The 13,253-nt window shown below is 48.3% G+C and overlaps 1 protein-coding gene across 1 annotated transcript; it reads right to left on the minus strand.

The window, feature by feature from the left end:
- Positions 1–56: 56 nt before the first annotated feature.
- HYOU1 (hypoxia up-regulated 1) lies at positions 57–13,170 on the minus strand. Its single transcript, XM_084221366.1, has 24 exons — positions 13,007–13,170; positions 12,724–12,817; positions 11,830–11,908; positions 11,448–11,602; positions 11,276–11,352; positions 10,204–10,385; positions 9,526–9,641; positions 8,618–8,801; positions 8,079–8,213; positions 7,139–7,221; positions 6,908–7,040; positions 6,414–6,601; positions 6,029–6,167; positions 5,866–5,926; positions 5,473–5,555; positions 5,135–5,323; positions 4,782–4,978; positions 4,522–4,609; positions 3,902–4,024; positions 3,432–3,565; positions 3,065–3,149; positions 2,355–2,607; positions 1,480–1,563; positions 57–1,037 (listed from the first exon to the last, which is right to left on the minus strand). The coding sequence occupies exons 1-24, from the start codon at positions 13,068–13,070 to the stop codon at positions 979–981; spliced, it is 2,985 nt and encodes a 994-aa protein (XP_084077492.1). The 5' UTR covers positions 13,071–13,170; the 3' UTR covers positions 57–978.
- Positions 13,171–13,253: the final 83 nt, after the last annotated feature.

Raw genomic sequence — 13,253 nt, forward strand, 5'->3', positions numbered from 1 at the left:
TCCCCCTCCCGGCACACACGGCACCGCTCCGCACAGCCCGTCAGAAGTGTCGCTTTTATTTTTGGCTGAAGAGCCAGAATGGAGAACAATGTCAGATGCACATTCGCAGCCGTCGGAGCCCACTCGCGTGCGTGGCAGCAGCAGGGACGGTCTGAGGAGGCAGGAGGTCACGGCCAGGGACAGGGACAGTCACACGATTAAATCGGTCCAAGTGCACAAAATACCGAGCAGTTACCATTAGACTTTCCACGTTTGGTTGTTTGATCCGTATCGCTGTCCTTGTGACTGACTACAGCATGTGCCAACGTGGCCCATCTTTCCCCTCCTCTGCATTCACTGTTGCCTTTTCTGAACTTGGAAAACTATGAACAGAATCTTTTTGTCAAGTCTCACTTCATGGTTCTTGGACTCTGCTAGGGAGCACAGACAGTTTTAACAAACAGCCTACTGAAAAACAGACACAGCCGCATCTCAAAGCACAGATCATCTGCCTTCCCAATTTTGTTCCACCTTTCCATGAATCCAAGTATTAATACACCTCCCACCAGCTAAAATCACACATTTGTTCTAAGTCAGGGTCTCATATGCAAAGACAACAGCACTTCAGGTCTATATCCCTCTGCAAGCCTCTTCACAAGAGGCGGGGCACAGAGCTTATGTTCCAGGTTACTTCCTACACCTTAAGATGTTTCTGTACTGCTTTCTCCCCACAGGAAAGTCACTTTGGTGACTTCTGTACTGAAACAAAGACAATTCTTGGTGGGCAGTCTGTCCCACATAATAGAAGAAAAACAAAAACCAATTCACTATGTTAGTAGAGGCAAAATCCGCAGAAAGAACAAAAAAAATAAATTTACATCTCTATCCCATTGTGTTGTCATTGTGTTCCATTTACATCATGACTAACCAGGTCCATAAGAAAAACAAGAAAGTAACTATGAAATAAATAGATGCTGACACTCGTAGGACTTCAGGATGTTACAATTCATCGTTTTTCCTGCTGTCTCCTCCAGCTTCTGCCTTCTCTTTTTTGGACCCTGTGTAATGAAGCAAACTCAGTTTCACACTGCAGTCGTTTTCACAGCACGCAAAGCAGTACTGAGAGTCTCTGACATTTGGAAAATTTGACACAAAACTTTCAGTCCACGGTACAGAGGTTTTGGGGGTTGATACTCAGCTCCATGGAGCTGAAGCCATGAACCCTCTGGCCCGGTTCACAGTGCTGCCCTGGCAGCAGGAGAGGCACAGCAGCTCTAAGCAGAGCCTGTCTCACAGCCATGGGACTGGCTGCAAACTGCAGAGACAGGGGCACAAAGCAGCACTGGTGCACAATAATTCCACTCTGAATTAACAATGGATCAGCAGTCAGGGGTTCTACCATCATATTACCTCTTACAGCTAATAATCTGTAAAGGAGGCCCCAGAGAACTTGCACTTGCAGTTCCCAAGCTCCATACTGTTAGCAAAACATTTACCCACCCGAGTCCGATCCAGGTTTATCATCTATTGCTGCTTTCTCAGCTGTAGGAGGTTCCTTGGCTGGATCAACATCCTCTGGCTTGTCTATGTTTAAAGCAGAAAGAAACAAAAGTCAAGGGAGAACACACAGGAAACAAGGTGCAAAGAGATGATGTGAGTAAAGATGAGGTTAAACCAGCCAGCTGTGGTGCCTCAGCAGGACTGTAATAGCTCACTCACAGCAGATGACTCTACAGCACTCAAGAGAAGCACCACAAAACTGCTCTGTATTCCCCTCTGAGTGCCAAGCTTTATGTCCTCAGAAGCCCTGGAGACTGACTGGTTGCACAGGCAGATGACCTTTGGAGCTGTGACTATGAGCAGGATCCCTTGAGAGGAACCAGCAGGAATGCTGACAAACAGCACCCAGATTTAAAAGGACCAGGGCACTTGAGACCTGAGGATCTTAGAAAGTTCAAAAAACTAAGTCTTAGTGCCCCAAGAGATTTTTTTTCCCCCTGGGGTCCATCTAGGCCACAAACCTTTCTCATCAACAATTCATTCTACTCACTGATCTAGGACAGGACTTCGTGTATTTGGCTCGACACTTCCTAAAAGTCAACAAGCCAGCAAGACAGGTACTGACTATCCTGGGAAATTTATAAATAATTTCTGTTTCTTCACAAAAAAACCAAACAAATGGTGGGGGGTGAAGGACACAACAATACATAGATTTTCCCAGCTGTCTTTGAAAATTAAGAGCAAGCTCACCTAATCTCACAGTTAACTACCGTCCTCCCTTCCTTAGCTCCCGTTCAATCAAGAGAAACACCATGTACTACATGTGGTAATTATATAATAGTGAGTTACATACATGCTCCAAGCCTGCTACTTACCTTCTTGTTTCCCCTCCGTGGGAGGGATAGTATTCTCAGTCTCAGGGGCTGCTGTAGTATTCTTGCCTGAATCAGTTTTTGTGGCATTCTTCTCCCTTTTGGGTTTGGGTTTTGCAAACTTGGCTTTATTCAGGAGATACTGCACTTCCCTGTCCAGGGCTGCTATCTTGAACTCTATATCTTTAGAGAGCAGCACAGGTTTCTCAGTAGGAGTAAGCTTGTTCTGTTCAGCCAGTGTCTCATTTTTCCAGATCTGTGGGACACGAGGGAAGAGGTGCTTTTGGAATGCTTCTGGGTTCCATGAACTGCTGTATATCACAGTATCTCAAAGTCACTGCCCCTGGCTATTCTGCTTTACTCAGGACAGTTCTCCTCTGTGCTACATTTCCACCAACCTCTCAGTTACCCAGACACAGGAAAAAGAGAAACAAAACCCAGTGCCTGCCTTTAAAAATGGAGCGCAATCAGATCACTGGGCTCCACCCCCACCCTGGAGATGATTCCACACGCAACACAGGAACCACCATTCCCCCCAGACACAAAGGGGTCAGGCTGGGCACTAGGAAACACTGAAACACACAAAAGGTTTGCTGGTGGCACAAAAACTTTGTTTTTCATGCACATTCTACCCCGTGACGTTGAGTGAAAGTATAGGTCATAACCCAAACTGCCACCCCACCCTCCTCCAGCATCACTCCATCCTTCAGTACCGTGGTTTCATTGATGGCTTTTTCCAGGGTACTCAGTTCCACTTCTGTGAATATCTGGTCAGACTCTGGAATCATTCGGGCTCCCCTTGTAGATAAGAAAGCTTATTGCAGACTGCACGTTGGCAACTCAGTGGTTACAGTTCCAGTAACACAAAAACATCACAACAACCATGCTGGACCCTTCCTGCTCCCCATATTGGACAAGGGGCTGTTCACAGGTCCTGCAGAACAGGACACTGGGGAGCAGGGTTCTGCTCACCTTTTCTCAGGAACTGCCACTCACTTTCACATTCACTCTGGTCTCATTCTGCTGGCAGCTCCTACATGACCAGTTGCATGACATTCCTTCCCAAAAGCCTGCCCTTACCTGAGAAAGATGGTGGAGTGATTGAGCAGACTTTCCAGAGCAGCCAGGCGTTCTGGCCACTTTCTCCGTTCCTCAACACGGAAAAAAAGGTTCCTACAAAGCTTTTTCAGCTCTGAAAGCTTGTCTTTCAGATCCTGAAAATGGGGTAGAGGAAAAAGGAGACAGTTAGTTTGACCACTGTCTAACACTGGCAACTTCAGAAGTTTTAACCACATTTGTTTTTCACTCTATCAAATACACCATTTCAGTCAGTAAAAAGAGCCACATGACAAAGCTTTCAGTCAACAGGTTCCTGCTGAAGCTCTTGTAGAAACACCAACGGCTGGGACAACGTCTTATTTTGTTCTGTGCCTAATGCCCTGAGGAAGCAACAAACTCTCAAGAACCAGATTACAAAGGCTCTGTCAGCCTCTGTGGTCACTTCCATGTCAGTGACAGCTGACTGGTATCCTGACTGCACACAGCAATACCTTTGTTGCAGCTGCATAGCCCTCTTCCTCCATCCAACTGGAAGCCTCACTAAGCTTTTTGGAAATTTCTTCTCTCTGCTCCTCTGTTGAGACAAACTGATACTCCTCTTGGTAAAGCTTGTCCTAAAAAAATAGCAAGCACTGGTCAAACACCACTGAGCCTGGAACCATAAAACAAGAGCACTCACTTGCGACTGAGCTAGGGTGCTGCCTGCACCCTCCCAAATCTGAGCTCTGCTCCTAGCATTGCCAGGAGCACAATGTAACACACCAGGTATAGACACACCCACATCCCATGATGGTAACACTGCAACAGTCATTATTTCACACACACTTTACACTAATTGCTGCTTCTGCACAACATTTCTTGAGAATTTTAGCTTTACACTCTGGGGGCAGTTGTTCAATGTGTTAGACATGCTGAAGGGAAGCTTCATTTTGTATTGAGGAAACGGGAAGCCTAATAGCATTAGGAAAAGTGACTGAAAGACAAAACCTGGGCTCTTAAAATCAGCTTTCCCCAGCTCAAACAACTCCCCTGCACTCAGATCAGCCAAAAGCTGTGCAAAACGCTTCTACTGCTCTCCTGGATTTCTCATTTCATTATATCCCTCTCTTACCTGGGTCTCAAAGATGAATGACTCCAAACTGTTGGCTGATTTTTCTCTTTCCTGTTTCTCTAGATCTCTGATCGTCAAGTCTTGGAGTCTAACAAGCAAAGGGAAAAAAAATCAAAAGGTAGCAAGTGCCCTTGGTTGAGCAGCACATCACACACACCAGGTTCTGAGGTCAGCAGTGCTCTGTGTGAGCCATCACCACCCCAAAGCAATTCCCTTCCTTCATCTAGAGTTCTAACTTAGCGGAGCCATTTCAAACCTACTTTTTCATCGAGCTCTTCAGTTCATCTTCCTCCAGGTCAGGCACATCATTTACATCCAGCTCCATGGTGATCTCATGGACAAGCTTCTGCTTCTTGGTTGCTTTGATTTTCTCTTCCTCTGATTTGGTAGCTGTGCTGTCACTGGAACTTTTGGACGGTTCTTCCTCTTTTGCAGTTTCTCTATTTTCTTTGGGACCCTGTAACACAAAGTACATTCTTAAGCAAGGGAACAGATTTTCAGATTCTGAAACTTTTTTCAAAGGCAGGGCACTTCAGAGAAGGGAGAATTCCACTGAGGAAATGCCATTTCTTGGGTACTAAAACCACTCCCGTTCCTTCAATCTGATGCTCACCTGAGGCTCTAATTTCTCGCCTTCTTCCTTTCTCTCTGACTCTACTTTTGGAGAGGCAGTTTCTGCTTGATCTGAAGACTGCTGTTTCTCTTGTCCATGTTCTTCATCAGCATCTACAGTATGGCTTTTCTGGTCTTGTTTCTCCCCCTGCTCTTCTTTACCTGTTTCTGCTAGGCTCTCTTCCTCTTCCTGGTCATTACAAACAAGTAAAGAGAAAAGCAAACCTATGTTTTAAATGCGGAAATTCCATGCAATATTTCACAGAACAGGCAATTCTACATAACTGCCACAGCAAGACCAAAGAGCTTCCTTCCAGTAGCAGTCACCCTGGGGCTCACCTGAACTGAGTCTGTCAGGTTCTCTCCGGTCTCTGGTGTAGGGCCACCACCCCCAAACAGGCTTGAGATAGTGTTTCCAAGTTCTGTTGATGGGAGACAAAAAATTCAGAATGTTACAGATCCAGAGGAACAAAGTCATCTTCAGCTCTCAGTCCTTCCCTTCACAATGGCAACAATCACCAGGGCTCCCTTGGTGGTGTAGGTGAGCTTCACACACTCCAGACTCACGCTCCTGGCAACCTCCCTCCGCCTCCTTGTGCGCAGACAGCCACACATACAGTCACGACTGCGTACGTTCCATACCCCAAACCCAAAGAAACACAACGCTTGTAGTTATCTCAGCCACTACAGGTAACAAAACAGGCAGTATGAATATCAAAGTTCTGCATTTACTTGTCAGCGTTGACTCCTCCTCCAGCTTGTCTTCCACCAAGGTCTCAAACACCGATTCCACCTTGGAAATAGAAGCTCAGGATTAGTTTTAAGCAGGGACCAGAGAGAGGGACAGAACTGAAAAACACATCAGCTGACAACCATCCCAGTAGGTGGTGCTTACCCGGTCAAGACTCAGTACACCACTCTCATCCATGTTGAAGTGTGCTTTTATGCCTTTGGATTCATAGTCCGAGTGCTTCCTGAAACTGTCCCCAACTCCCTTTAGCCTCACGGTAGTGAGATTGAGAGAACCAAAAACTCTGATGATGAAGAGACAAAAGCAGAGAGACAACTCAGGATAATAGTGCTGCAGAACAGCCAATCCCTGCTCTCGCTCACGCTGGTGGTGATGGGCGACTGCAAAAAGCAGGAACTGGCAGGGCTAAAGGACATGCAGCTCAGAGAACAGATGTGCCAGTGCCAGTCAGACACACTGGCAATACGTTTCTAACCAGGCAAGTTGCACTGCCACAGAGCTGCTGGCCTGGGTGCTGGGCTCAACTCACCGCAGGTCATCCTGGCTCAGGAATGTCAGATCTCCATAGTTGACATAGAACTCAAAGTCATCTGTGTAGCGGTTGAAAGTGATCACTTTGCGCTGGGGATAGGGTGCCATGCGCTGGAACAAAATCCTCTTGTTATGCTTTAAACTCCTGGATTTATCATCCTCCTCAACTTCACGAGTAAACTCCACCTGCACCACAAACAGAAAATAAGATTCAGCAATTGCAAACTGCGGCATCTTACATCAGCAGTGTTCAGCTGCTCTGCCTCAAGGTTGGAGGGCAGGCAAATATTCCTTAATTGGTATTTCCATATGCCTGGCCTCTTGGATACTGCATTTCTATTATAAAGAAAACTTCCTTCTGCTTTCTCTATTAGATTGGCAGAAACATCTCCACAGCTTCCAAACTCAAAGGAAGCTGAGAGGTTCCAGCCTGGATTGCTTCTCCCATCACAGCCCCGTACCTTGCACAAGAGAAGGAAAACCAAAGGTTACCTGGATAGGAAACACAGTAGCATCCCGAACAATGAAGGGCTTCACCTTAAAGGCTTTGCTTAGAGCAGCTGCCTGGTAGACTGCACCCATAGCAGCAGCCTCATCAGCATTGATATTCTTGCCCAGCTCTTCTCTACAAAGCAAAAAGCAACAGACATGAAGTTTGCAGCCTCTACATAAACAGCAGCTTGTCAATGGGAGACAGACGAGAAGGGGGCCTCACATACTCACTTGCCCACAGCTTTCAGCAAAACCTCCTGTACTTTGGGGACCCGTGTGGCACCGCCAACTAGAATCACCTGGTCAATTCCATCCTAGGGATTGGAAACAGTCACCTTGTCTTAAGAAAGCAATTTTGGAAAGCTAAGTGCAGGGCTTCCTTACGCTCCTTCCCCGGTCACCACGTGCTGAACACCCACACTACACCCTGCTCTCCCCGTGCAGGCCAGCGCCCAACAGATCTCAGACATCAGTCGTGCCAACAACCAGGCACCTGGGGTCAGGTCTGTCCAACAGTGACAACGTGACTGTGGCTTCAAGCCACCGGAAACATGGGGTTTGATTCAAAATTACACAAACTAGCTCAATGGCACAGGAGACAGTAACACCAAGAGCCAGCTGGATCTGAACAGAGAGAAATCCAGCCTTTAAGAGGTAACTCAGTGTCTTGCACTGAACATCAGAGCCCAAAGCTGCTGAGAGTTGTGGCATCCTGCAAAGTGAGCATTTAACCCACAGTGACTCCCCTCTGAAGAACCGCCTCAGGTTTGGTCCAACTGCAGCCCACAACAGAGCTCCCTTTAGGGAGTGTGCAAAGGAGAAGCCCAAACACCCATAATTCTGTATCCAGACTCATTCAGTTAAAACTTCAGGAGTGAGACCAGAACCAGTATCCAAGACAAAAAGAGGAGCACAGGAGTAAAGCGTTTTAAGCCAACGAAGCCCCTCCTCCAAGTCCCTAATTTTTAGCAGATAGTGCAGGGCAAGCGTGACACACTCCTGCTTGACACTGCAGCAGGCAAACTCTCTGTGGCACCAACATCACTGTCACAATAGCAGGCATCTACGTCCTAAAGTCCTGATAACACAACCACTGATGCCTCAGTCATGATGTGGCAGTAGCTCCACACACGCTAGCTTCAGGTTTGGTAATGCATTTTCTTAAACACACCATGTTCATCTCAGCGCTACTCAGAGCCTGCTGCACGGGTCCTGGGACACGCTTGAACAAGTCAGAGCACAAATCCTCAAATTCTTGTCTTGAGACCTTGGCTTTGAAGTCTATGTCATCCAGCAGTCCCTCGATCTGTCGGGAAAAAAAACCAGTCAGAATGAAATTAATAATCACGAAGCATTTTCCAAGCAAAATCTTTGTCCAGTGTGCAAAAAGTTCTGACTTTTTTAACACACAACAGACCTGACCACACTCATCTGAACCCTACCATTGCTAAGGTGATGAGAGGATGGAACATGGGTGTAACAGATAGCTTCTCTCAGTGAAAGCTTATTTAACATAGTTGACACGAATAACTCTTCTTCAATCCACTCAACCACCGGTGTTGCCAAGCGGGCACAAGCTGAGAGGGACCACCGGGAGCGATGCTCCGCAGCAGACCTGCGCTGAGGAGGGACAGTGTTCCCTTACAGCAGTCCTCAACGCACCCCACACTCAGCCCAAAAAACACAGGAACCCCCAGGAGAAGGTCAGACCTGTGCCATGTGGTCGGCGTTGGCACTCAGCACAGTTTTCAGGCGGTTGGCCTCCTTCAGCAGTTTGGCCATGGCCCGAGGATTCTTACGGACATCTTTGGAAGGGTGCTGCTCACTAAAGAGCTTTGCCAAGTAGTCCCGGAGACGAAGCTCCATCTCTAAACCTCCAAGAGTACGGTCAAACCTGAGCAAAAGAATGAACAGAGGTGTAATAACCAAAACCAAACTGAAATACAAACAAATTTCGTGTATTATTTCACAAATATGCAGAGCAGCAAGTGGTCAAAAATAGCTGCAATATTATCAGCTGTGATGACTGTGACAGAGAGATAGAAAAAAGAGATTCACCCCCACAACAGCCTTTCAACAGCAAGTTTCATTATATTTTGGGTAAATGTCTTATTGCGAAGCATGTAAAACAGCCAAGAAGCCAATGGACAACTGTATCAGGTCCCAGGTATCTTCTTGAAACAGCAAAACAAATAAATGCTTTGGAGTTAAAATTGTTGGGCTGGGTAAGCACAGCACCCTCCTCCCTATTTGGCAATGCATTAAGTCCACGGCATTTTCAATACTGTCTAGACGTGTATTCCTCTTTTTCTAACTGATACACTTAAAAGATTACACGTAATGGATGGCTTGAGGCTATCAAAGGAAAGCTTAAAGCAAACTAAGTACACTGGTTCCCTCCTAGGCTCCTGGAAGTTCTCAGCTACCTTCTGCAAAAGACAGCAATACCAAAATTATTCCCAACTGGAGCCTTCTTACTCCAAATGTTGTTTCCCCCTCAGCCATCCAAATTACTGTATTGAAGCCTCACTGCAAAATTCTACATGATGAAGCTTGTGAAACAAATGGTTTCTTTCCTGAGACCTTTGGGATTTGTGCAACTCATGTGGAATTCTTACCCAATGCCTTGGATCTGCAACTGAGGTTGGGTTCCCGAGTCCTTAGTTTTCACTGTCTGATAAGTAACAATAGTACAAACAGTGCTTCCTGCTCCCATGTCGTAAAACATGATGTTCTGAAAAGAAAAGCTGGGACAGTGAAGCAGAAACACCTGGACATACCCCCCAGATAAGCAGAGAACCTTTGAGTGTGATACAGGCTGCAAGTACCTACTCCCTAGACTACTTTATACCCTAAGAGCAGGACTCATTTTTGGCCAAACACAGGTGGTGTTCAGGGTCATGTTTGACAGAATGAGACAAGAAAACTCCTATTTACTTCACAGTTCAAACCCCAAAGTTTTGCTCTTTCTTCAGCCTCAGGTAAATCAAGTACTTCTGAGTCAGTGTTCCAATACTTTAAGTAATTGCAGCTGTTATTTTCCCCAGCTGATGGGCAAGGAACAGGTTTACAAAATGTGAACTACCAGGACCTGCCCTCACTCCAGCAGCTTTCAGGATTCACCATAGATGCACACAGCGTTTAATCTCTTTGTCTCATTGACAAACACATTAAAAGAGAGGAGACTGCTCAATCAGCAGAGTTTACTGCAAGTTCTTTGGATTTCTTCTGCAGCACTTTCTCCCCTGCATGCAGGCAACTAGGCAGGACTCTGCGCATCTCTCAAACGCCCCTACCTGTGCCGTGGCGTTGATGTCTTTCCTCCTAAAAACCCCATAGTTCAATGCTACAGCCGTGTTGTCGTTGATCAGCTGCAGCACCTTGAGGTCAGCCATGCGGGCGGCGTGCAGAACCGCTCTCCTCTCTGCTTGGTTGAAGTAGGCAGGAACGGTGATCACTGCATCTTTGATGGGCTGCTCTGAAACAGTTGCCGGGAACTCTGCATCAGTGTAGCCACATGCAAACACTTGTTGAGATAGAGTCACAGAAGCAAACTCAGAGGACATAAGGTGAAGACCCACAAAGAATGCAACCCTGCAACAGTAGCCAGGATCCCTAGGGAGGAATCTCTGTACCCTGTTGAAACCAAGGAGACCTGGCATATTCACACAAAGCCACAAGTCTACTGACCGCTCTTTCATGGGTCAGGATACTCCCAAATGCTCTGGGTAGCCTTCCATTCCAACAAATACTATCTTCATGGAGTCTTACACTGCCACTGGATCATATTCACTCTCCAGTAAAAAGTCTTTGTACTAGCTGGAGTGTCACTGACCACATGACAAAACTTCCTAGTCATTTATCCACTTTTCATTACTATGGTATTTCATTAGCAACACAGCATGAAATACGCATGACAGCCTCCTCTCTGTTAGCAAGTCTCACAGCAAAGGGCCATTTTTGCTCTTTTAGTTCAGCTCCAACAGCAAGTTTCCATCCAGAACAGCTACAGCACAGCCTTCACAGAACCATTTCCACCCTCCCCAGCAGCCACATTCCATGTGCCTCCACTCTGGTCACACACAGGATAAAGAAAAAACTTCACTTTTCTCCAGAGCCTGTAAGGTTCCTTCATTGCAAAGCTAGGTGGTAAACAGAGTGTCTGCCCCCAAGATCCCAAACTTGCATCATATTAGAAACAAATGATAACTGGATAGCTTCTAAGTCTTGCTTACAGCCTACAGCTGGAGAGAACCAACATCCTGTTTCCAAAAACCTTGCGTTTCTGAATGCTTTCGGTCTCTCCTCGAATCCTATAGTGCACAAACTCATACACATACAGACAAGAAAAAGCTAAACCGTTCCAACCTGCAAATTCCTCAGCCAGACCACGTGAATAGTTCAGGACCATCCCCAGCATCTCCTCGGGAGAATACCATATCGTTCTACAATGGGAAAGAAAATGATGGCATCAACAGCGGGCTGCAGAAGCCTGGTAGCTGGCATCCATCCCACAAAGAACCTAAAAGCAGCCACTTACGGGGACAACTTGAAGATAACAGTGTGTCTCATCTCATCCTTCACCAGCTCATGCTCCGGGAAACGGGACTGGTACAGCGCCACATGGGGATTATCGATCCGCTTACCCAGCAGATCCTGGAAGTATCGGAATGCCACCTTGGGCGTCCTTATGGACTGCAGGAAAAAAGCACATCACCCACTTGCATTCCTTGAGTTACACTGCCATCAAACCAATCCCTCCCAGACTACGTGGGGAACAACTCTTGCTGTGGGAGCACACAGCCCCCACACAGAGCTAGTAACACATCAAGGAGATGAGACGCGCAGGACAACAATAAAATACTGTCTCAAACCTTTGTCAAAACGTGGGATACATGTATTCTGCAAACAGGAACTCTTACCATCCCCAGCGCACCATCACCAAAGAGACGCTCATTCTCCTTCAAGGAAACAGCCACAGGTGTTTTCCTTCGTGACTCCCTGAGAACAGAGAGGGAGGAATAAGCCAGTGGAAAAAGGTGAACATTCCAGTCTCCAGTAAAGACAGGTGTTGTTCCTATTCCAGAAGGACTAAGGGAAGGTGTTTGGAGAGGAAGGCCAGCCTCTGCTCAGCTGAGGGGCTACCAGACAAGCCACTGCCCCCCCCCCCAACAATTTCAGTGCTTTGATGAGACTATTTTTGCTTTCCTCCACTCATAAGCAAGGCAAGACAGTTTCCTTATATCTATCTAGCACTGCTGAATTTCAGGGCGATGGATGAGAAATCTCCTTGTTATCTCCAGACTCCCAAAACTTGACGGTGCTCCTAATCATACGACCTCTCTCACCTGCAGATTCTTCACTCAGTTACTTGAGGATGAGCTGCAGCAGCAGCTGAATGCAAGAGATCTACCCGTGTTACAAGTGTGGTCTTTGAACAGTTGCAGCAAAACAAACCTGTCCCGGGGCTCCCTTAGGGGAACTAAGAATCAGGGGAGTGGGCGCCCTTTCGGGTTGGCACCACAACGTGTCCTCAAACACGTGGGCTTTCAGCACTCGCTGGAAAGGTACCCAAAGAGCACCCGAACCCCTTAAAGGTGAGTTAATAAACTGCCCCGGAGGATGCCATGCAGCTGCCCACGGGGCAAGAATGAGTCACAAGCCTGCGTGGGAGAGTGGGAGCCTTCCTCCAGCAAGGGAACAGGGACGGCCGAGTCCCGGCCAGCCTCACCCTCTGCCCGCTCCCGGCGCTGGCGGGGGGCTAGAGCCGCGCAGGACGGGCCGGGTCCCCCCGGGACCCTCCCGCGGCCACTCACTTGTTCAGGACGATCTCCATGGGCACTCCAGGCTTCACGATGGCGATCTTCATCGACTCGCTGCCCACGTCCACCGACATCACCGCCACCGGCTCTGGAGACAAACCCTCGGTGAGAACCTGCGCCCGGGGTGAGCGGCCGAGACAAGCACGGCCCGGACAGGGCGCTGGGGAGGCACCCAAGCACCGGCCGCTCCTCCCCGCCGGCCCCGCACCGTCGGCGTCGCGGCCCAGGCAGGGAGCGCCCGGGGAGCCGCCGCCCGCCCGCACCGTCCCGCACGTACCTGCGGCGGGCAGAAAGCTGAAGAGAAGCAGCCAGGGCAGCGCCCGGCCGGGCAACCGCGCCATGCTCTGTGGGCACCGCTCCGCTCGGCTAGACCCAGCTGCGCTCGGCTCGGCTCGGCTCGGCCCGGCCCGGCGCGCGGAGCAGCCCCGCCGCGGCGGCCCCGCCGTCTGGCCCCGCCCCCGCCGGCACGCGGCACGCGCCCATTGGCGCGGCTGCCAGGGCCGGCCCCGCGCTCCAATCCCGCA

The sequence above is a fragment of the Fringilla coelebs genome (genome assembly GCF_963513975.1).
Source record: "Fringilla coelebs genome assembly, chromosome: 25".
Taxonomy (NCBI): Eukaryota; Metazoa; Chordata; class Aves; order Passeriformes; family Fringillidae; genus Fringilla; species Fringilla coelebs.